General features: G+C 44.4%; 1 protein-coding gene across 4 annotated transcripts in view; it reads left to right on the plus strand.

Annotated features, from left to right (window-relative positions):
* TMEM178B (transmembrane protein 178B) overlaps positions 1–24,147 on the plus strand; it is a 256,488-nt gene that overhangs the window by 183,361 nt on the left and 48,980 nt on the right. For all 4 annotated transcript variants that reach the window (XR_015706467.1, XR_015706466.1, XM_009464761.2 and 1 more), the window contains one exon: positions 21,296–21,433. Coding sequence is in view for 2 of the 4 variants with exons in the window: in XM_009464761.2 (XP_009463036.1) it covers positions 21,296–21,433 (138 nt within the window). In the remaining 2 variants the exon portion in view is untranslated. The remainder of the gene's footprint in view (positions 1–21,295; positions 21,434–24,147) is intronic.

Raw genomic sequence — 24,147 nt, forward strand, 5'->3', positions numbered from 1 at the left:
CCAGCGCTTGGAGTACAGTACAGTAGTACAAAGGGAATTGAACCTGCCTGGTGGTTTTTTTTTTCTTTTCAGAAGCCATGTTTTTACTGAGAGTCCAGAAGACGCCAAAATTCAACATAGTTTTTCCCTCCTTCCTGGCTTTCTTTAGCTATCAATTAAAGATGAAGCAGGTTAAGAGTGCTTACTTATGGTAATCACAGGTCCTGTGTGGGAGGGACTTTGGTGACATTTCTGCTGTGCTGGGTTTGCTTGTTGTATTAGTCATGCCAAGGCGAACATTTCTCCGGAGACAAAATACACAGTCAATGAGTCCTGACTTTAAAGTGTGTGGTCTTCTCTGGCCAAGGAGATAACGCTCTGGGGGGAGTTTCGACGGGCAATGTTGTTTTTCCTTCAGTCATCTGCATTTTCCCTTCCTCCTCCTTAATTTTCTCATCTCCTCTGAGCGGTGCCCCGACACCTTCTCCAGGGAGAGGAAACTTCCATAGCAACCCGCTAACGGCACTAATTACAGGGATGGCAGCTAGTGTGGCTGCCGCGGGGAAGCACCCAGCCTCTGACCCCAGAGCCCAGCCATTCCCCTCTAGCACGATGCCTGTCTGGGGGGGCGAAGGAGATTCGGGGCTGGGGCTTCCCAGCGCTCCAACCTCAGTGGTACGAGTGTGTTTGCCATGCACCAGAGAGAGAAACCTGGCTCCTCTGGAGCATCCTCTGGAGTAAATCATTTAGGCATTTTCAAAGCTATTTGTGGGGAGATGGCAGAGACTAACAAATAATATGCCCACGGTTTAAGAAATGTCCCCATAGATGCAATTGCAGGTGGGTGCAGTCAGACTCTGCCCTACATGTGGGCAATGGCTGTCCCTGTGTGGGGCCCACGGGATGCCACCCCCGGCTTCTGAGCATCCCTCCAAGTGACAGCTCTGTGGCCAGGAAACCTGGCTGCTGGCTGAACAGCAGCGGATAGTGCTACAGCACATGAGAGGCTGTTGGCTGCTTATGCAGTCATGCTTAAAATTAAGAAATAGCCAGCAAACAGGACAGCTTTAATGGCTAGCAAGCCCTGACCTGGCATTTCCTGAAGCCGAGCTGCCCGCTTAATAAGTGAATCCAAAGTCTCGACTCAGGACACATCTTCTACAGACGGATTCATCTTCAGATTTATCATATTGAATTCTTCACTTGAAAATGCCTACTTAGTTGTGTGCCAGCAGAGCTTCAAACCCTGTCTCGGGGATGCGGTGACTTTGTAATAGGCCATAGCAGAGCTTAACTTTAAAGGGGCTTCATTTTAAGCGTCTGGCATATTTCTAGCCGTACTCCCAGCAAGAAGAGTTCTGGTTCAGTCAAATAAGCTACAGCTTGAGCTAAACCTTTTTTAGCTCTTCACATGCTAATAAAAATGTTAACTGAAAACCCTAATAGGACTTTGCACTTAGATGGGTCTTTGATTTGAGGATTCCAAAGCTCTTTTTAATAAAAGTTGCTGATTATGACTCCATGGTAAGACCAGATTAGATCAAAAGGGGTTCAGGATCTCTGTTTTGTTTAAGAGACACAACAAACCTACCCCAAATGTACAGAAAGTACATTCTGCGAGTAGAAAATGAATTTTATGAGCCTTTATAAATGACTTGATAATTAATTTTTTTGTTAAAATTAATTAAAAATCTCATACGTTATAGAATGTTAACATCTATGTTTATCTTTGTCTTGTCCCAAATCATCTTAATGGAATGATAGAAACGCATTAAACTTCTTTATATAGTTAAAGTTAATTGAAATCTTGATCGTAGGCTCTACGTAAAGAAATTAGGATATAATTAAGCTAAGTTGTTAATGATTGCTGTGTCTAGATGCTGTGGTTATCAGGGTCTGTGCCAGACTCAGGTCGTTTGGATGTGCAAACAAAGGAGCCCAAGCAGTTGCTGTGTTTCCTCTGTGGCTTATCGAACACAGCAGGACGGTGGGCTGCAGGGACTCGGTGGCACTGGGGATGGCCCTCCCCTGAAGGAAGAGGCCTCAGTTGGCAGGGGTATGCCAGGACCCAGAAACCAACCGTGGCTTGGGGATGGCAGCCCCATGGCTGGGACGTGGCCGCTGGGAGAATGGAGCCTGGAGCACAGAGACACTGAGACTTGGCTGAGCATCCTCTGCACCCCCCGTTGTAGTGGTAGGCTCATTTATAGAGCCTGTAGATGAAAACGTTGATTGAAGGTGAAGAGCCAAAGTCACTAGCATGCTTTGTGTGTGTGACACCACAGCGACACAGTGAACATGTCCTAAAAAAGGTTAAATTAGAAGGAGCAATGTAATGCTGGTACTTCAGGTCATCAAGCCATTAGAAATATCAGAAGGTAGGATTCTCTTTGGCTTTCCTATACAGCTCGTTATGCGTTATTTAAAAAAAAAAAAAATCAAAACAAGCACAGGAAGAAAATTGCTAAGCAAAACATCAAGTGGTGTTACAGTTAAGAGTATCACTAACTTATGGGTAAAAATAGTAGAGGACAATATCAAACAGCAGAAATCCAGGATATTCATAGCTGAGTTTATGCATAAGAGAAAGCAACTACATTAAGGTAAGAAATGCAGAGATAAGGCACCCAAGCTCTCTTACCTCAGCCCTGAAGAGATACCACAAAGGGAGAAAGTGGAAAATCAATGATGTTTTATTTTACCAACAACTTAAATCTCATCTGGGACCATAAAGACTGATGTCACTCTTGTCTACACTGAACCGTAATCATTGCATCTGGCCACTGACTTCCCTAATATTTTCTTTTGACCTGATAAGGAATCTGATACTTGACTACAGCTTTTCAGATGTCTTAAAAGTCACTGGGAGGGTGTTAAGATGTGTCAATCTAGAGAGAGAGAGAAAGGAGATGGGAGAAAATTATAGGGGAAGGTTAGAAAGGGAAGGGAGGTGTGCATTAAGAATGGACGAGCAAAAGATGACGAAAAAACAGAGCACTATGAGGCAGAGAAGAGCAAGTAGAGAAAAGGAGCGGATTTGCACCAGAGATGGGGACAAGAGGGACAGATAGGAGGAAAGGTGGGGAGGTAGCTGGAGGGGGCAGGTTGGCAGCTGTAAGGGGAAGGGTGGTATATTTTCTTAAAATACAGATATTTGCATGCATTGGACACGCGTCTCGGCTCTCTAGGTGGAACGCCTCAGTTAAAGAAAAAGAGAATGGGTTCCTGGACCCTGATAAAATGCATCCCATCTTTTGGCGACTGAACATTTGGCAGGATAGGCTCTTTTAAGGAGCATATCGTTGTTGTCTGAGGCATAGCTGTCTGCCTTCTGCTATAATAACTAAGGGAAAAAGGGAGATAAATCATGCCTGTAGCCTAGCAGAGTGCAGCAGAAGTGAATCCTGGCCCCAGTGTGCATCGCTGCCTGATACAGTGTGAGTTTTCCGGATTTTTGTTCTTATTGCACATACGTGAGCACTACACGACCAGGAAGAACGCTGTTCTTTTGCAATCAAAAGATGCTTTTTCCATCTATCACAAGAGTATTTACTGTATCTGTCTCCTGCTCTGTACCGGGCTGAGGCATGTGTTTTGATATGCAAACGTAGCAGACCTGCCTACAGTCTTTTCATTACATTTCGGTATTTCATACTGCATGATGAGATCAAACAGGTAAGCTGAATTAGGAATCTCCTAACCACAGCTTTTCAGAAACGTGCGACTGTTAGCAATGCACAATGGGCCCTTCCCTCCATTTGTTCCCCCTCCTTCGCATATGTACCCATCACAGCTTCAAACGCTGTATCAGATCTGGAGAGACCCATTAGGAAGTGAGCAAACCAGCCAATAGAGGCGAACTGAAAAGCTTCTTAAAAGTGAGAAAATGTGCTACAAGGATTTCAGATCCCAAATCAATTGAATCACTTGTGGGTAGGCACAAAAATGAAACCATATGTCATCTCAGAAACAAAATATTTGAGAATTAATTCTGTTTTTACTCGCCTGTCAAAGCTTGGCTTCCAAGTTTAGCCTTCTCGTTCTTGCCAGTGATATTATTAGCCCTCTGCCATTGCTCAGGTGCTGCACTGATGGACAGAGCTGTTGAAATAAAGGGCTTTCTGGCTGGAAAGGCAAAGTGAATAAAACAGCATGGTGGAAGGGCTGCAGGTGGCTTTTAGAAGTTTTTCAGCAAAATGAACAACAATTTATTTTGGAACAGCCAAGAGAATTTTGGCTGAATTGAGATGCTTTGATAGTCTTACTTAACCCTTTCAAATCCTTTCTCCTTTTTCTTTTTACTGTAAGTGCAATTTTTAAAAATGCTGTTTGAAATCAAAAGTCAGAAGTTTTATTATAAGAGAATGCCCATATGAGACATTTTGGGTTTTTTATATGGAGCATATTGACATTTTTAAAGTGATACTTACATTTCCATCTTTTGTAACATCTCAAAACCAGTAGAAAACCACGATTGAGCAGATAACTACACAGGCACTTTGTTGCAGTGCTTTTGGGGTGCTTTGCTGCCAGGGAGCCGCAGGGGCCGGCTGCCCCTTGGGGAGGACAGCATCCAGGCAGGCCCACAGTGGCCAGGTGGGTGTGATGGCCAACCGGGAAGTCGGCTCAGGAGCAGGGCCTGGATTGAGATTTGGGATGTCCCTGGCCAGGCCTAGGCCTGGCTGTGATGTGGCAAGGCCATAGCACTCATGGGGCTAGGGCTGTCACCCTGGCTGAAAGCAGCTCCCAAGGGCAGGGGGTCAGCCCTGGTGGGCATCTCTTTGCTTCCCACCACCACCACCAACCAGACTGTTTCTGAGCTGATCATGTCGATTTAACATAGGACCTTGTCTTCCTCTAGTTTTTAAAGAAGTTTTTGTCATGAAGGGCAGGAGATGGTGCATCTGGCTCAATGGAGAATTTGGCCTCAGCCAGTCCTGACTTGCATGCTGCCATCCTGGGGCCATGGCTGAGCCCTGCATCAATGAGAGCAGCCTCCAGGCTGCTCTGGTACCGTGCAAGGGGGAATGGACCACCTACAGCACATATGTGAATGTCTCCACATGCAGCACTACAGCACCTGGGCAGCATGAGGAAAATGTCTAGGTAGTTTGGCAGTCAGCTTCCAAGTTGTGTTAAAAACATCTCTGATCTACATCAGTATCACAGACTCAGCCTTTAAGGTGAACACATAAAGCAAGCCATGTAGTATGGTGAACTTTCGGACTTCTGAGTACGGCCACTGGACCATCACCAAGTGAAAGAAACAGGATAGCTGCGCCTTCCACAAAGAAGAGTCCCTTGAGTGGAGTTGTTACAATGCCATGCATCCTATATTGACATTTCTAGACTTGGAAGCTTACTAAAACTCTATTCTGGGGCCCAGAGATCAAGCACATGTTTTATGGAGCAGGTTTTGATCACTTAGCTATCTCGTCATTTCAATGTGCTTGTGAGTAATTAAACTTTATATGGAGCTCATTGGAGTTGCTCTAGATTTCCACTAAGTCAAGGATCTGACTAAATACAGGAATATTGCTTTTTTCTTAGTAAAACTCAAGAGTCTGTTTCATGGCAAGTTCTTCTAGACCATTGAGTGGTTTTGTGAAACTGCTGTCAAACACGGTATTTATTAGGGTTGTGCACAAATACCTAACACTGTGAACACACTGCATACATATATTAGTGTCACATTCAGGTTGCAAAACATTTATAACTGTCACCCCTTTCCCTGTCTCTCTTTTTGCATGTCTTCAAACACACAATCAGCCCTGCTCTGGGCTGACTGATGAGGTAGGTAGGGTAAAGTCAGCCAGCAGCCTTTGTCCTCATGTTGCTGTGCAGCCTGCAGACTCCAGAGACTCTGTGCACAGGGACTTCAGTTTCTGGGGTGGTGGGTATATGGCAGTGACAATAATCCACCATTTGGGATGGCAGTTGAAAAATACATGGTATGCAGGAATGCCACCAGGGTCTGTTGGTGGTGTTGAGGGAGTTGTTTGTTGGTTTTAGGTGACCTTAGATAATCTTGTAGAACATATAGTGGTATCCTTAGGGATCGGGGCCCTTCTATCCTGTTTACTATGCAAGCATCAGTCCCTTCAGGGACCGAAAGCTACATCTCATGGCCTCACACCACTCCGTTGCACCCTGGAGCTGTAGGCAGAGTGCTGCCTGCAGGACTCTGCTGCATTAGCAGCACTCACTTTTTTCCCTAGCAAAGATCGAGGGGTGCTTTCCGTGAAAAGGTAACAGGTCCTACGAGACCACATACAGCTGCAAGATTTTTCATCCTCCTACCCTGTCAGTCAGCGTGTGGAGGCTGTTTAAACTGGCCAACTTCCACTAGTGTGTGGTCATTTCTCAGAAAATCTCCCACAGTTGCACCAGTTTGGCGTAGGCTTTTGTAATGATAGCAGCAGCAGGAGTGCTAACGTGTGCCGTAGAAAAATCTGCTGCTAACTGGTGCTTCCACTGTGGCTTCCATCAGGGAAGCCTGTGCAAGTATCGGTCTTTCCTGAAAAAGTGTGAATAGCAGCACAGCTCCTTAGCAGCTGGGGAAGTCAGAGAAGCAAATGAGGCCCTCTGGGGAGTAGGAACTGGGCGCTGGGGTACAGAGGCTCGCTACAAAACTGGGAATGAGCTGACTTGAAGTGAAGGCTTGGGATGAACATCTATGGGCTATTCTGTGTTACCAGCATTGCTAGAACAAGGCAGGGACTTGCTCTGTCCCATGTCGTGTCTGGAAATCCTACCTGCTTGAAGAGCTGTTGCCAAATAATGACTAAGTCCCACTTTTTTTTATTTGATGAGACCAGGTAGTCTCACATGCCAAGGTACCAGTTATTTTAGATGAAGGAAGTGGTGCCAGAAGCGGTCAGAGCTAAGTATGGTATATGGGCTTTGGAAGTAACTTCATGCTGTTTCCTGAAGTCTGACAGGTGAATGACTTCAGATCAAGCATACCATGGTGAAACCCAGTGTGGTCTCTGCCACAGCTGCTGGACACCCTGCACTTCTGACCCCCATCATCCTCCCAGTCCCATCAAGCATAACCCCTTACAAGTGTGGCATGACACACCTACGCATGGTCCAGCCTTGGCGACGGTCCCCTGCCTATCAAGTGACATTGCTTCAGAAAGGTCTTAGACTTCACACTCCCCACGAGCGTGGTTAATACAGTGATCCAGCAGCTACCCTACTATTATTTCTTCAGCACAAAAACACTTTAGGGAAAATGTCTCAAAAATAGTAAATCTGACTTTTTCATCAGGCTTACTGTTTCCAGCCTGTGCAAAGACCCAGCTTTCTGAAGTTGTGCTTTCAGTGTCAGCCCACCTCCATCAGCAGCTGCTGACCATTGGCTCTCACTACCCTGGCTTACAGAGCATTTTGGAGTTTGTTAGAGCTCAACTTACCTCACCCCGTAGCAATAACCGTGCCTGGAAGCAGAAACCAGACATACCCAAATGAAAGAATAGGAGTCTCTGTCTAACAGTGGGGGTTAATTATCCACCTGAACAAACCGCTAAGTGCAACATTTTTCTTATCTTCATCTTGTCACGTGATGTTTGGACCTATTTCTGGAAGTTAGTTTTCAGCCAAATATTGTGGGATTCAATACAGATGTAATTTGGGGAAGATGTATGGCGTGTGGTACAGACACCGAGTAGCTGAGCCAATCTGTGAACTGTCAGTGACATTTTGTGCAGACCTACCTTGAAAAGTAAATTCAAACACACTCCACAAAACAGTGTTAGAAAATAGCTGTTTCCCTACGGCTGATCACATTGGCGGAAATATTGAAGATTCCTTGTTAGAGCAACTGCCGAGTCCTGTGTCATCTGATGTTAACCAGATAGTCTGCACAGATTGAATGCGGTGTCCCATTTCCCTTCTGCTAGGAAAGACTTTCCCTAAATTTGCCACGTGAGGAGAATCTGTTGGGAGGCATCTCAGGCTAGACTGGGCTTAATGGGTGCCTAAGGCTTTTTTTCCAAGCACGTATTTGCTGGGGTATATCCAGCTGTGGGTGTGTTTTCCTTTTTGCTGTGCGTAACATCTGTGCAGTGGGCTTTTGTTTGGCTGGCTGGTGGTTTTCTCCTGCTTCCCCCAAGCTGCTTTGGCTGCGCACCCAGCTTTTTACCAAATTGCAAATTTATATTCCTTCTGCTTTCGGCAGGCCCATATGTGGAACTGTCAAAATGTCACTGGCATCAATTATGAAAGGTTAGTGCCACATTAGAGTCAGCGAGCTTATTAACAGAGAAATGATTGGGTTTTGGAGAGGGGGAGGGAAGGACAAATGGGAATCCATTTTCTAGGCACCTGCTTCTTCTACCAAACGTTTCTTCTTGTCACGTATATATTTTCAGAAAGCGGTTATCATCTGCATAGGAGAAAAATTAGCTAGAGACCCTAGGAAGGATGAGGCTGTGAGATCCCAGCAAGCTGGGAGGGGGAGATGGAGAGGCAATGAGAGCAAAGTTGGCCACCAAATTTGTTCGGGAGTTGAGTGACAGGAGATGTTCATCTTCACTGACCCAGTGACTAGAGATAGGAACATGCTGCAAAAATTGGGTCTGATGGGAACCCAGTGTCAAACTGGGAGATTTTGGGTCTTGGTTCCCTGATTGCAGCTTGGCCCAAGAAATAGGCATGATGCTCAGTTGCTCTCCCCAAGTTTACAGGTGCCTGTATACATTTTGCTTATTTACATCTCTGTGCTTTTTCAGATTTAATCAGATTGTATTCAAAATCATCACTTCAAAAAAATTCCCATATCCTATTGCAAAGCTTTTATCTGTCCAAGGCATTTTTAGGGCTTCTGGTACCATAATTGTAGAGAACTGAGCTCAGTCTTTAATGTATTAATCCTCAAAACAACCTGGTGAAATGAGATTATCCCAGTTTATGAGAACTGAGGCACAGAAAGCCTGGCTTTCTTGCCATGCAAGTCTGTGAGACAGCAGAGAGTAGTATCTGTATCTTTACAAACTCTCTGCTAGTACCTGGATCACTGAACCATCCTTCTCATGCCTCTTTTTTTCCTTCGGCTTTTCCACCCACCTAATGTTCAGCTGGAAGCACTGGAGCCATCCATTAGAAAGGCAGGAGGAGGAGCAGAAGTGCCCAGACCCTACCAAAAATTTAAATATGTTGTGCTGTTACTCTCTGGAAAGAGCTAAAGCACGGTGTAGGTACTTGTCCTTTGGGTTTGTATGAAGCTGCTATTTCACATGAACCGCTGCCTGGCTTTTGGACTGTAGCTCACAGCCATCGCCAGCTTGACCTAGATTCAGACCAGTGACCTAAAGTTGGAAACCACCAGACTCCGTAGCTGAGCCTCTGGGGTGCTAACCTCCTTCGCTCCCGATTATTCCCTTTTTGACACGGCAGAAAAGGCCCTCGAGGTGGCTGATAATGTACTGCTGGGGGTAGTATGTGTCTGACCTTTTCTGTAGGAATGAGCTTGAAAATGAGGCAGAGAAAAAAGGAATGAGCATTAATAATCGGATTGTCCTGGGGATTCTTCAGTGGCGAGGAGGCCCATTGTGCCCTGGAATTAGAGCAAGCACCATGCGCAGGTGGCTCTTTGTTGCTCCCTGAATGCTGCTTGTAGGTGAAATTTAATTTCGCCACTCGCGACAAGAACCAAGAATTGGGGATTCCGCAGCAGACACAGCTGGTAAGAGGCCCCTCTCTCACAAGGCAGGAACTTCCCTGCTCCCCCCCATGCTCCTGCCAGTCCCTCTGTAAGCAAGCCGATGGCCAACACATGGGATGTGGGGCTCTGGCATGTGGCAAGGCTGAGCCTCAGGTTGGTCACTTCAGGCAGAGAGAAGGCAGGGATGGGCAGGTGAGGGAAGGAGGTAGCGAGGACACGCGTGTGATGTGGAGATATTGCCTTTATTCATTCCCAGCTTTCCACATCTCTGTGTATTCGTTGGGGATTTCAGCTCTCCCCCACTCAGGAGGCTGCTCTTGCTCTTTCTCGTTCTTGCTGCTTTTGCTGCAGGAGAGGAGGTAGCACTGTGCAAAACACCAGATCCAAATCTCATATGAGGTTTCTGGGATTGTGATGTACTGTGCAGAGCCCGAGGCACCAACGCACACGACGAGAGAATGATGTGAAACGTGGATCAACTTGTGGACATTTCCTCTTGCCCCAGGACTTCTTTCCAAACCCTCTGAGTGCAGCCTCCCAAAACCCCACTGACTCCTCAGTTGTGAGCTCTCCTCCCACGCCACCCTGCTCAACACCACACATAAGAGCCGTGCTTAGGTGGTTTTCAGTCAGGTGCATGTCCCTGTTTTCTAGATGGTGCCCTGAAAGCACAGAGGTGTCTAACAAAACTGAGGAAAGCCTGATTCTCCAGCTGGGACTGGGGGCCCTGGTGCCGTCCCCAGTGAGGTGGGCGTTGCGGTGGGAGTGTGCAGCCCCTCGGGCATGGGTGCTGTGGCACCAGGACCAGGCAGGAGAGGACCCACTTGGCCCCGTCCCTGGTAGCAGGCTGGACTACCTCCTGCAGGCTCCAGAGGCCCTCCTGCAGAATATCTGAGCTCAAAACTTGGGTTTTGGGCAATTAGGCAGCCATCCTCCCGCCTCCTTCTCGTGCCAAGCAGAATTTTAATGTACATCCAATTTCTCTTTTTAGCACACACAAAGAAAAAAGAAAAAAAATTAATAATCATCTATAAGAGAAGTTCTTTTCAGACAAATGGAGAAGCATTCAATGCTGATATATGTTTTTCCACACTTTTAAATGGTATCTATTTAAATGCAGATTTTCTAGTTTCCTATGTGGAGCTTGGAAGAAACGCCTTTCAATTTAAATGTTAATAGAAGAGTAAACTTCAAAATCAAAATTTTTCCATAAGAGAGAGTGTTTTCTCACAGCTTTAAATGTCTTTCCATACTTCCTTCCTCCTTCTCCCCCATCCTCCTCCTTCTCTTCCCAGCCCCCCAGCCCAGCCTCACTTGCATTAAAAGGTCTTTTTTAAAAACAAGAATACACCTTTCAAAGTTCCTGAATCAAAATGTTTAATGCTGGAGCCTGTGGAATGAGTGTGTTTGAGCAGAGTGCTGGGGCACTGATAAAGCAGAGATACCAACCCTCCACATCCAGCCTTTTTCATGCCAGCCATTTATCAAACTTGCTGCTCTGAATGCTTTTTGATGGGAGTATTCTCAGGCTTGTGCTGCATAATATTGCACCAGTGGTTGGGGCAGGGGTTGAAAGAGAAGAAAACTCTTCAGGATAACGTTTTAGTTGCTCCTGAATGGGAGCAAGGCTTTGGTGCTAGGCTGGGATGGGCAGCAGAGGAGGGAAGTCAAATGCAGAGGGAAGAAGGTAAAACAGAGGAGGCATTACCAAATCTCTCTCTTTCTGTATTACTCTTCCTGCTGCTCCTGTGCTCCATTCCTGCCTACCTCCAACTTCATTTATCTTCAGGAGGAGCTTACAGTAAATCTGTGTTTTACAAAAGACCCTTAACACTGCCTGATACTGGGGTTTTACATACAATTATGTTTCTTGCTTCCTGTCACACTCCATTTGTCATCTTTAGTACAAACTTTTCTTTAATTTTCCTCATCACTTTCTTCCATTCTCCATCTGTTTTTGTCCTCTCTTCTCTCCTCACTGGAAGAAAAAGGGAGGAAGAAAAGTGTTTCTGTTTTTTTCTTATGCTTCCTTCTGGCCCTGATGAGCCCTGGCCACCTTTGCAAGAAGTGGTTCAAGAGATACTAACCAAATATTAAATTTTAATAAACTTCCATATATTTAGGGGACATGTAGATACTGTGATGGTGGCTGGTATATAAAAAGAGAGTGCAACAGGGCAGAGTCTGCTCACTGTGGAAGGAGACTTTTGTAAACTAGACAATAAAGACATTACTATATATAATAGGATACAGGCCTTTCTGTATCCAGATTATTTTCACACAACTGTTACTGTACTCCATACCTCATTATTATCTGAATGCCTCTGAAGAAAAAGCGGTGAACTGGCTTCCACGGCACCCCTGGGAGACAGGAGAAAGTCTGATTTTCAGCGGAAAGCCTTGGAGCACCCAACCCTCCCACTGATTTCAGGAAAACAGAGCTCACTGAGCTCCTCATTCTAGATGCTCAGTCCCTTGCAGGTAGGGGTGCTGGAGCAAGCGCTTGCCCCCAAGGCATCTCTAGGTGCTTGTGACACCCTGGCAGGGCTGCGCAGTGAAGCTTGCCCTGGTGCCCTCCTCTGCATCTCCTCCTGTGCGCTGTACCTAGTGGGGGGGACAAAGGGAGTAGTTCGGTCTTCAGTGGTCAGAGCAGCGCTTCTCACCAGCACTGAAAGCACTTTACAATTAAGGTTGTCGCCTTTGCCTTGAAACCCAGAGTCCAACGCAGCTTTCTTCCAGACCATTGGAAAACGCAGGAAAAGTTCCATTTAGAAAGCTGGGCTTTCCACCTGGCCTCTCCCACTCTCGCCGGGGCTAGAGGTGCTGGGTGCAGGGAGGTGGTGCCTCACATCCTCCAGGAATGATCCTTCTGGCCAGGCTAACATGGCGCCGAGGGACTGTGTTGTTCTTCCTCCCCAGCAAGATCGTGCTTGTGGTGTGGTGGCTCAAAGGAGAGGTCACTTAAAGGAAGAGGTGGCCAGCATAAAGAAGTGTGTACTCCCCGAGTTCTTCAAGGGAACAGGAAGGGAGAAAAATGAAAAAAGCATGGCTCTGATAAAGTCCCAAAGTTCACATTGAAATTGAGTAGAAGCCATTTTATTACATGTGCCTCAAATTCTTCAACACCTGCATAATCCGTGAAAGCTGTGTAACGAAAAGCCTCTTGGCATGGCTACAACTGCGAAATGTTTGCTTTGTGTGGCCTCACCTAGCAGGAGCAGGAAGGATTAAAGCCATGAATATGAAGAAGGATGGCCAAAAATGCAGGTGCCTCAGACTTTCTTCCCTCTTTCTGGGGAATGAGAGAGTGAGAGGAGGGATGAAGGGTTGACTCGGCAAATTACAAGTGTACTCTGCTGGGACTGAAGCTTGGAAATGTTCCTAGATGATCATATATTGCAGTGCTAAAAGCCCAGATAGTAAATCTGGAGAGAGAAAAAACTCTTCAAGATATGTTCTTGAACATCGCTGAATAAGTAGAAATGATCAACTTCAGGTACTTTCTGAGAAAAAAGATCTCCTCTCCAGAATCAGAGAAGGGGAGGGCATGGCTTGGAGTAGGGTAGGGTAGGGTAGGATAGGGTATGGTAAAGTGGAGTAGAGTGGAGTGGAATAATGCTTTGGCATAGGATCACCTACTCTGGCCCACTGCATTGAGGGTTGTAAAGGCAAAGCTTTTGTTTCCTTCCTAGCCTTCTGTTAATCAGAGCTGAGTAGCAACACAGCAGATAATAAAAAAATCCTTTTTCTTCTCTGGCCAAAGTTTCTTTCTCAGCAGAAGGGGAAGTAGGATTGGAGCAAAAGGCTGAACCCTTCTATGGGATGGTATTCATAGCCATCTTTCTCCCAAGACCTAACATAAGTTTTCTGCCTTCTACAGTAGAACTGCCTCCGATGTGTTAAATTTCTGCTGTGCAAATGCCTCCTTTATGCATTGACCTCTCTAATATCCATATCATAAAGTCTCTTGAAGACAAATCCATCTTTTCAGCCTCACAAGACAATTTTCTTGCCTTTTCCCCCCTGCATTTAAACAAGCTTTGTTTCCTTACTATTCTACTGCCTCCTTAAATCTCTCCCTTATTATCTAGGAGTTCTCTTTTGTTTCCTCTCTGCTCTACATGAGCAAAAGGCAAGAGTAAAATCAGGACTTGATATTCAAGCTTTCAGCCACTGCAGAATTTCTTAGGCCCCTGTAATTTTCCCAAATATTGGAGGAATTTCTTTCAGACAGTAACACACCAGTGTGTGACCTGGTCTGGGACGCCTCCCTGCTCTCTGGTGCTTTATGAGAAGGTTCACCAGAGACAAGAAATTGCACTGTCATGTGGAGTTTGCTGTTTGCCACCATGAAGCTCTGAAGGTAGCAGCCTCTGTAGAAGACAGGACTTCATTTCTCCTCTGATGAGCTGCTCACCTGACTCTGAAGTTCTGGGATTTCTTATGAAGGAAGGCAGGCTGAAGTGCCATCAGCATACAGCTGGCACCTTCCTTTTGTGGTTGTTTCTGTTTTAAATAACAGTAAGAACACTTAAGAACTCTGACAGAGGAAATCCAGATAGATGGTCTGTCCTGACAAGAATAAATTGTGTGTTAGGATGTCTATTCCATACCCTATCCTGAGGGACATGTTGACCAGCACAAATCACAGCCAGTTTGTGAAGCTTACTACCAGCATTTCCATATAGGCGAGTTCATACATGCTGGCAACCAAACACTTAACACTTCATCACACAACTAACAAACTCGAGTCAAGAGAAGGTGAGGTGAGGGGATTTTCTGGTTTAGGAGAAGTTATGAACATATCTGATAAACACCATTGCACCTCTTGTGATACGAAAGCTCACCTAAATCCTGCCGAGTGTCAGTTTCTCTTTTTGTGAGGGCCTTCTGCTGCTCTTTTTCTCAGCTTTGAGAGGGTTGTGTTTTAGTGTACGTGTTTGTGACGTGCGTATATCCGAGTCACTCTCTGGTGCAGAGTACTTACATATAAATATAATCTGCTGTTACTTTTGTTGAAGTGGACTGTACTCATTGTGATTGAGTTAGAGTAATCTTTAAACTGAAGACTGGGCTGCCACATAATCCAGTAAAAGGCACTCGGAGATTTTAACTGAGTCTCAGGTAGACTAATAGATATTTCTTTTCTTATCTTTCCATACCTGAAGTGGAAAGAAAAGATTAAAACCTCACCCTCTACTTGCCAACCTCATCCAAAATACAGTCTTAAGCTGTGCGGAGAGAATCGCGAGAGCCAGAAGATGCCACTCAGAATCACCTGCATTAATACTCACTTGTTCATTGTAGCTGGGAGCTGCTAGGGCTGGCATTCAGTAAAAGACACATCTGTCCGATTTTACATCTTGCCCCCCTGTAGTTTTGGGGTGAGGTAACAGAAGGGATGATGTCAGAGAAAGGTGCCTCTGTGCTGCTCATTGTTTGTAAGAGAAGTCATTTAAACAAAGCTTAGTGAAATCCAGTAAATTGTGCTCTCGGGCTGCGTGCAGCTCTTGAGCAATTTCCAATACATAAATTTGTTTGGAAAAAGATGAAAAAGGAGTGATTTAGACTCTTTTCAAGTACAAATGTTTTTAATCCCACACTGGTAAAGAGAAATGAGAATCAATCTAGTGCAGGAGGATATGGATCAAAGTGACCTGCAATGAAGGATTATGCTAAAGAATTATGCTATCCCAGTCTATTTCTGCTTGTGCCAGTACTCTATTCTGACATTTGGTCCTAGAGGGGCACAGAAAGGCATTTGTGATTTCCTTTTCTGTTTCCCCTTTTGTTGGAACATCTCAGGAAAGAATGGTGCTATACCCAGAACGTCTTTTAAGCTGTTCTAGATATTCTGGATACAGACTTCAGGGTCCTTAGTCCCTACGGACCTTTCTCTATTGGGAGAAGAAAGGAGGAGATGTAGGATGGACTATTTGAAACACTATTTGCAGCAGTATTGCACTTTCTGATGGTCTGATAACAAGCACTGTAGTTTGATCTGGTAAGAAATGCTTGAGAACAAGCAGTTCTGAAAGCAAAAGCAGTGCCGTGTGGTTAAAGGGCTGGCCAGAAAGCCCGATAATATAGATTCAATTATACGCTCCTCCACAAACATTTCACGTAGCCATGGGCAGGCTGACTATTCTCATCTTGTCTGGTTTCCTCATCTTTCACAAGAGGCTCGTATTTTCCTTCCTGTATGTGTTGTGAGGAAAGAAATCTCTAACATTTTGGAAGTATTATTAAACTCCTCTGTGGAAAGGAAAATAGAGAAATATCAACAGGAAGACCAAGCCCTCGCTTTAGAAAGATGACTTGCAATTTCAAGGAAGAGGACAGAACATCAGAAATCAAAAAGGCATATTGAAATTTTCAAGAAGCAATGCTGATTCAGAACATGTTATGTTTGCAGCTGCTGGGGTGTGAAACTTCTTCCACGATGTGACAACTAGCATGAATTACTTTATTGCTCATAACAAATACAGATGGACAGGTATCAGGGTGAAATGAAGGGCAGGGGCACTTGCAAACTGACAGAGAGAACCTTCCATCACATGCTGCTTGGAAAGAAATGGATCTTAATCAGCTCTTCTGCCTGCCTTTATCTTCAGAAAACCCTTAGAGTTAATATTCTCCAGTGGAAGACTAAAATGCTTTTAGGAAACGCATGTTCGTTTATGAGAATCTGTCTCTATTTTAAGGAGGTTGTCTAAAATGCTAATGTTTCTCTTCTCATCACGATTCACAAAGCTTGTGGCTTTGAAATTTACCATTTCAGTTTCAGTCATGGGACTTGGATTACTTCATTCCCTGTCCCTTCTCCAATGTTATTACTCAAGAAATTTGTTGTTTCCAGCCTACATGAACATGATGCCTGTATTCCTTGCCTGATGATCCACATTGTTTATGAATCAGGATTGACTTCCCTGCCTATTACATGCAGCAGCACCCGTAGCAGCACTAGGCATGGAAAGCACTCCCAAGGGGAAGATATTCACACATAGCTTTTAGTCTGTTAATGTAAAAAAAAAACGGGATGAAGACAGTGTCTCTAAAACATGAGCGGAAAAATAATACTGCACTTTCACCCACAAGTGATGGTGGTATCTAAGTCCATGTAGTAAATCATTGAAACTACTGGTCATAGAGGCAAGGCATTGAAAATCAGCTTCTGTATTATAGGTCTTACAGAACAAGCAATGTAATACTGTCCTTACTTGCACCGTGTAGCTACATTTCTAAAGATTTGGGTTACTAGATGGTGGAGAAGGGGGATTCATAGTACCCCTGCAATCTGTGCACTTTGCTACAGTGTGAGGACTTGGGATGGGTGTCCAGGAGAGGATGAGCTGTAGAACCAGCTAAGCAGGGCACATGAGTGAGCTAAGATAAGGTTTGCTGTTGCAACTCCTATTTATCACAGAATCATAGAATAGAATCATAGAATCGTTTAGGTTGGAAAAGACCCTTAAGATCATCGAGTCCAACCGTTAACCTAGCACTGCCAAGTCCACCACTAAACCATATCCCTAAGCACCACATCTACCCGTCTTTTAAATACCTCCAGGGATGGAGACTCAACCACTTCCCTGGGCAGCCTGTTCCAATGTCTGACTACCCTTTCAGTGAAGAAGTTTTTCCTAGTATCCAGCCTAAACCTCCCCTGGCGCAGCTTGAGGCCGTTTCCTCTTGTCCTATCGTTTGTTACTTGGCAGAAGAGACCGACCCCCACCTCGCTACAACCTCCTTTTGGGTAGTTGTAGAGAGCAAGAAGGTCTCCCCTCAGCCTCCTCTTCTCCAGGCTAAACAACCCCAGCTCCCTCAGACGCTCCTCATTAAGACCTGTGCTCCAGACCCTTCACCAACTTCGTTGCCCTTCTCTGGACACGGTCCAGCACCTCGATGTCCTTCTTGTAGTGAGGGGCCCAAAACTGAACACAGTACTCGAGGTGTGGCCTCACCAGTGCCGAGTACAAGGGGACGATCGCTTCCCTAGTCCTGCTGGCCACACTATTTCTGATGCAAATTTGGCTGCGTAAGAGTCAACAATGCATTTTGCTGGCATAGTCACTCCCTCAGTTGATTGGGATTGTTGTGCCATGATCCTGAGATGCTGTAGTTACTCAGAGAGGTTTTTGAAGAAAGAAAGATTGTAGAGAACCATTCATTTCATAGTCTAAAAATAAATAACAGCAATTTCAGAAAACTTAAAAAAAACAAACCCAGGATGTGCTCAAATGTCATAAAGTGGTGTTACATGACAAAGCATGACCGTTTTTACCTTTGCAGGGTGTATTCAGGAAAGGTCTTATCAGTGCCAATCAAACTCAGACAAAACCTCATTAATTTGTACTGATGAGCTATTGTTTATTTATATGGCATCCCTTGCTCCTAAATTAGCAGAAGGAATTTATATATTGCCTCGAGTACACAGTGCAAATCTTTGCTTTTCTGCTGTCCTTTCCATGTCAAGTACCACACCAACAGTACAGTAATCATAAAAAGTACCACTAATAGGGGTTTGTGTCCCAAGAATATAGGCTCCTGTTTCCTGGCCTTCTCCTCACTAAATAGCGTGAGGGTAATGATTCGGTTACATACATTGAGTACTTTTCCATAAAAGAATCACTTTGAATAGACTTGTTCCCAGCACTGACCTCAGCTTCATGTGGGCTCTGACAGGTGAGGAGCACCGGGAAGATGCTGTTGGACAAGCACAGGCTGTTTATGAAACTAACTTTGCAACCCCCTTTCCCAGCACTGCCATTTGCAAGGGCTGCCCTCGAGGAAGGTTATGGCAGGACAAAAGCCAAGATGGTTTTGAATAGAAAAGAAAGTTTATATTTTATTTATTTCAGAGAAGCCCTAATGGATGGGCTTGTGAGGAACAGATTTGCAACTGGCCTAAGCAGTGGCAATCTTAAACTAAGCCCACTGAACTTGTGAGAACTAAGATTTCATAAAGAATTTCAATTTTGAATTTTTTTATATGTGGTATTAAGTGTTTGTCAGAGGTTAGCTTTCTGTTTTTTCAAGAGATAATATAAGCCCAGTGTTAAGATGCTTATGGATTTTGCTGTGTTGTTAAAAAGGGAATTTCAAGTTCCATCAGGAAGAGAGGTCAAGTGAAACAAATCTCAAAATTGGGCCTAGATATCTTGGTCCTGCTACTTTAACTCTTCCCTTCAATGGCAAAACTCACACTGATTTTAGTGGGGCAGAAACTATTCCTTAGTTTGGTATATAGGATGTGGGGATGCTTGTGATCCCCTCTGGGACCTATGAAAACTGGCTCCATCAGCTAGTCCTGGGGGTACGTCTGAGGAGTTACTGACATCTTACAGCTGAAAAAAGCTATTTAAATTCAGCTCATTAAAAGCAGGTTGTTAGGATATGTTTCCATTAGGACGAGCAAGTGCTGTTACCCAGAGTCAGCAGTCACAAGTTAAAATGGAAGGGTTTTGTAGAGCTGACACAGACAGCTGCGCAGCACTTCTGAGAGACGTGTTGTGCTGTTACTGAAGATGACATAGGAAACGGTAAACATTTTATGTTTTTCTCTGTCTTTCAAATTAAGCCCAGGCCTTCACGGACTGAAAAGTAGGAAGACACTCTGCTATCAAAGATGCTTACTAATGTATACTGCTTGTTTTAGAAAACGCTGAGAAATTCCCAAGGAACAGAGACTAGCGTTGCCTGTGGGAAGTACGAGTTTCTGCAGAAAATGCATTTTTTTTCTGAACCAGATCTCTCTGAGCATATTTAAATACTTTAGGGGGAGTTTTTGTTTGGTTTTTTTTGGTGGGACAGTCACAAAACCTAAGACAAAAATATGAATTTTAAGATGTGTATTTTGTTAAAATGGCCCTGGTCACTGTTGGGCTGAGGGCCTGGTAATCTTTATGTTGTCAGAGGGACTCCTTGCAAAACCAGTGACAATCTACAGGAACCGGTTATAGTTTCAAGGGAGGGGTTGCATTCTGCAACTCAATCTTGCATAAGAATTGCTATAATGAACATAGCCCTGAGTGAAGTGCCTTCCTCTGAATCCAATCATTCTGTCCCAACACACCTGTAGACCTTGTGGACACTTAGCATTTTGGATAAGGAGTTTTATAAATCTCTGATGATGCTCATTTATCACTGTTCACAAATTTCCCTGAATCTGCACTGCTGGTATTGGTGGTCTTTCTCATCCACTGTGGGGAAAGGGTAAAAAATAACAGAAATTGAGAAACAGTCAAAGGCTAGCCAAGGAGAAAAGCTGCCACAGAGACTGGTGGATGATTCACAGTTTTCAAATCTTCCTTCCCCTGTCATAAGCATTCTGCTTCTTGAAAGAAAGTGAAATCATTGCTATGCAAAAAAAAAAAAATGTTTCAAGAAGGAAACAAATGTTTGGATAGCTGACTTGGCTGGAATTTTCTCTGCACATATACTCTTGACATATCAGTGCTTAAACTTTCTATGCGTATGTGAGGGGGGACAGGGAACAATCAAATGTTAGTGAACATGCCCCCATCTGTTCAATTATTTGAGGGTGTAAAGATGCTCTTTAGCTCTCATAGTCCTTGCTATTTCAGTTGCCAGGTGGTCTCCCTGCCCAGATTTCACATCAAAAACAGCTGTGAAGATTTTTTTTCCCAGCACATGCTGGAGGAGAGATCCCAGGAGTCCCATCTTTTTTGCAGAAGGCAAATATGCAATATAGCCAGGTCTTAATTTAAGGGTTCCTTACATTAGGTCTTGGGGATCTTTTTTTTTCCTTTATTTATGAAATAAATACAGGTCAACCCCACGCACCCATATCAGATGTAGTACTCAGTTCCCACTTGCAGAGCACAAAATGCTTCACTCCAGCCCCCTGCCCTCCTCCTACTCTCAGTGCTCCCTGGAGCACTCAGAAACGTCCTCACCGAAAATCATCTGACAAGGTCACCACCTAGATACAAGAGAGGGCAATAACATGTCCTGTGCCCCAGCTGTGCATCTGCAATGCATTTATTATCTCTGACACCAGAATATCTGCATGCCTCGCCATCCTGGAGGTGCTGAGTTTCACACGCACCACCGCTGGATAGCAAGGCACTGTGGCCCCGCTTACACATGGGAAGCTGTGGCCCAGAGGGGCTCAGTGACTTGCCCAAGATCACACAGCAGGGAAGAACCGAGGTGAATCCCCCATCATGTCTGTGCTGGAGCAAAGCATGGAGACTGCTTTGCATATCAGTTTGAGCAGGTACATCCATTGGAGACAGAGGAGTAATGGATGGAGATGAGAAGGCAGGATTTAAACAGATGTTGTGCTAGTACCCAGAGACCAGAGCTATTAGGCACAGCGTTGCACTGAGGCCATTTTACAGCTTCTAATTCCTGAGCAAATTGTCACAAGTCACTTGGGTGTATCGTCACTGAACTTCATTGTGTGGTGAAGGGGTCACCTGCTCTTTCTCCCCAGCCAAAGCTGGTATCTTAATTTATGGATTGTCCTCCCTCTGAATCATTCTTACTCAAATCATCCAGTGCCAAAACACACTGGAGACCTTGCAGATCTGTAGCATTTTGGATTAAGACTGTTGTGAACCTCTGATGATGCTAATTTACACTGTTCACACGCATGTTGTTTTTCTGTCTTCCCCACTGCAGATCTGCGCAGGATGACAGCTGGCTTCATGGGCATGGCTGTGGCCATCATCCTCTTTGGATGGATTATCGGGGTGCTGGGGTGCTGTTGGGATCGAGGCCTTATGCAGTATGTGGCGGGGCTTCTCTTCCTCATGGGAGGTAAGGATGTTGGTGGTTAAAGAAATGTGTTTTCCTTGTTGTTCTCGTGTTCCCTCTTTCCACATGTCCCTCCTTTTCTAAGTCACTGAAAACATGTTTTCAGAGTTGTTTTAGGTGATCTGGACTTGGTTTCATTCCAAGCTCCTTCTGGTGTACATCAAGGATAACCCAACCATAGTTTACATGTTATTTCTATCACAAAACGGTGTCCGTAAGTCACAGGACTGGAAATGGCCTTCAGAGTTGTTTAGTCCAGTGCTCTATCTTGTTGCAAGTAACACTGTCACCCTTAAACTTAATAAGCTTCATAAACTTAGTAATAAAAATCTGAAGATTATGCAGATGTTATTCCCACCACTATCGTATTTCATAGTGGGACACTTTGATAACTAGAAACCGTGCTCAAAGTTTTAACCTATATTTATTCTTTGTCAGTTGTTCTTGAGTTAAATATAACCTTTAGTTATGTGTCTGTTTTCTTTCTCTCTACGAAGAGCAATGGTATCCTCTGTTTTCCTTTTCCCACTCTACATATGCTATTTCATGTAGACTTTTCTCTGTAAGACTGGTTATCAATCCAGCAGCCCTTTCTGCCCCCGTTCTTGTTTGTACTTGCCTTTCTCAAATATGGATGAGAAGGACCATTCCCAAACAAGGTCTGATCAATGCCTTGTATAAGTGATGTGCCGGTTCCCTTTCTCTGCTGAAAATCCCTTGCCTGAAGTATTTTGTGGTTGTATTTGCCTTTTTTCATGCTGCTTTGTACTGGAGACACACAGTCATCCTTCATTTGGATAACACATCCAGGCCTTTCTCCTCCTTTGTAATTTCCTACGGATGATCCCCCAAGACCTCCCAGAGGTTCTGTTTATTACTCCCCAGGTACATGCTCTGGCACTCTGTGCTTTTGAGCTTTTCCCATATCTACTACACCAGCCCTCAAGCTCATCCAACATTTCCCATGTTATATTCTAGCCTTTCTTACTACAGGTGCCATCCAACTTTCTGTCATCAGCAGGTTCCATGGCACACAGTTACTTGAAATGAAGGGTGTGAGAGTCACGTCCCAAACACAGCGCTGGGGGAATGTCTCAAAGTGAACAGCACTACTTCTGTTCTCTCTTCTTTTCTCTGCTGGTGGTTTTTGTTTGGCTGGGTTTTTGCCCCCCAGGCAGATCATCACTTCAGTGCATTTAGTTGCCTGTTCATCTGTACTGTGCTGTGACACAGCTAAGTGTGTGAAATACAGGAAAGCTTCTGTAGTCCCAGAAGAGGAGTTAAGTGCTTGAGTAACAAATATTTACGTTCCAGTGCTGTTGGTGCTGGTGACATAGACATTAGCTCTCTCGGTGCCCACAAACACATTTGAAGTCTGCTAGTAGCTTGTGCAAGCACGCACTGGTCTATGCGTGGATGTCTGTAAATGGTTTGCCGTGGGTGTCAATACTTTATGGGCAATCGGTCTGCCAAATTAGTTTGGTATTTCTTATGTATATAAAAGCTTAGTTTGCACGGGGGGGCTATTTTGCTCTAATATGCTCAGATATTTGTGTGGTATTTAACTTACTACAGCACGACACTCAGATTAAAACATTAAGACTATACTAAATAAATACAGAAAACTTAAATTTATTAGAAACTAGCTAAGTCTTGGTTGCTAATTGGAAATTAGTACTATATATGGGACAGTTTCGAGTGCAGCTGCAGAGATTACTTATGGGCTTAATGTTATTTGTTTGTCAGTGATTTGAGAGATGGCTGATAAAAGTTTTCAGGTGAAACAAGACTCGGTGTAACCATGCATAATGGGATGGGTCACTCACAGCTTACAAAGCCATCTTTTGGTATGCTCAAACAATACGCATTTCAGTGGAGCTAGATGCAAGGTCATGCAACTGGGAACAAAAAGTGTCAGTCATCCTCGCAGAACAAGAGGCTGCCTCTCAGAAAGCAGCGGCTCTGAAAAGGTCTCTGGGATCATCCAGCTGCACAGGAGCTCTTAGTGCAATGCGGCTGCTAAATGTGTCAGTTTTGATGGGAATATGCAATAAGAGCATGAGGGGGGGTTATCTCTGGGCAAAGCAAAACTATTTCTGGACATCCTAATCTGGTGTCCAAACTAAAGAAGGACATAGAAAAAGAGCTACAAGAATGACTCAAGGTCTGACAAACAAGAAAAACACAGCATGCCACAAAAAGCCAATTGCTTGAAACTGTTTAATAGAAGGTTTATAATTGACTCGAACACAGTGTGGAAGTACCTATGCAAGGAGAAGCCATCTGATAGTAGCATGCTCTTTGACTGCACAGACAAAATAATAACAAGATCCAGCAGCTGGAATCTGAAACTAGTTGAAATGAGAGGCACCAGATTATTTTATCTGCTGTATTCTGTCAATATGTGTGATATTTTTGATAAAGATATGATGGGAGGAGATCAAACTTATTTTCTGCTCCAGCATAGACATGTGGATCAGGGTTACAAAGGTTACTCTCTTGTTTTGCACAAGTCAGTGGCAGCTGCTATACCTTTTCTGATTTCTTTCAACAGTAAATGCGCATAAAGTAACATCCACAAACTGAAGCAGTCAGTTAATAAAATACACAACTAGAGCGAGCTAATCTAAAAGTCAGTAGCTATCAATGTCATACTGTGTCATGTGTTACAGAGTCATTCCTTCTACAGCCAATGAATCTTTTAAGTTGAACCTTGT

This window comes from Nipponia nippon, unplaced genomic scaffold (assembly GCF_047370975.1).
Source record: "Nipponia nippon isolate SJK-2023a ecotype South Korea unplaced genomic scaffold, ASM4737097v1 scaffold_3, whole genome shotgun sequence".
In the NCBI taxonomy this organism is placed as follows: Eukaryota; Metazoa; Chordata; class Aves; order Pelecaniformes; family Threskiornithidae; genus Nipponia; species Nipponia nippon.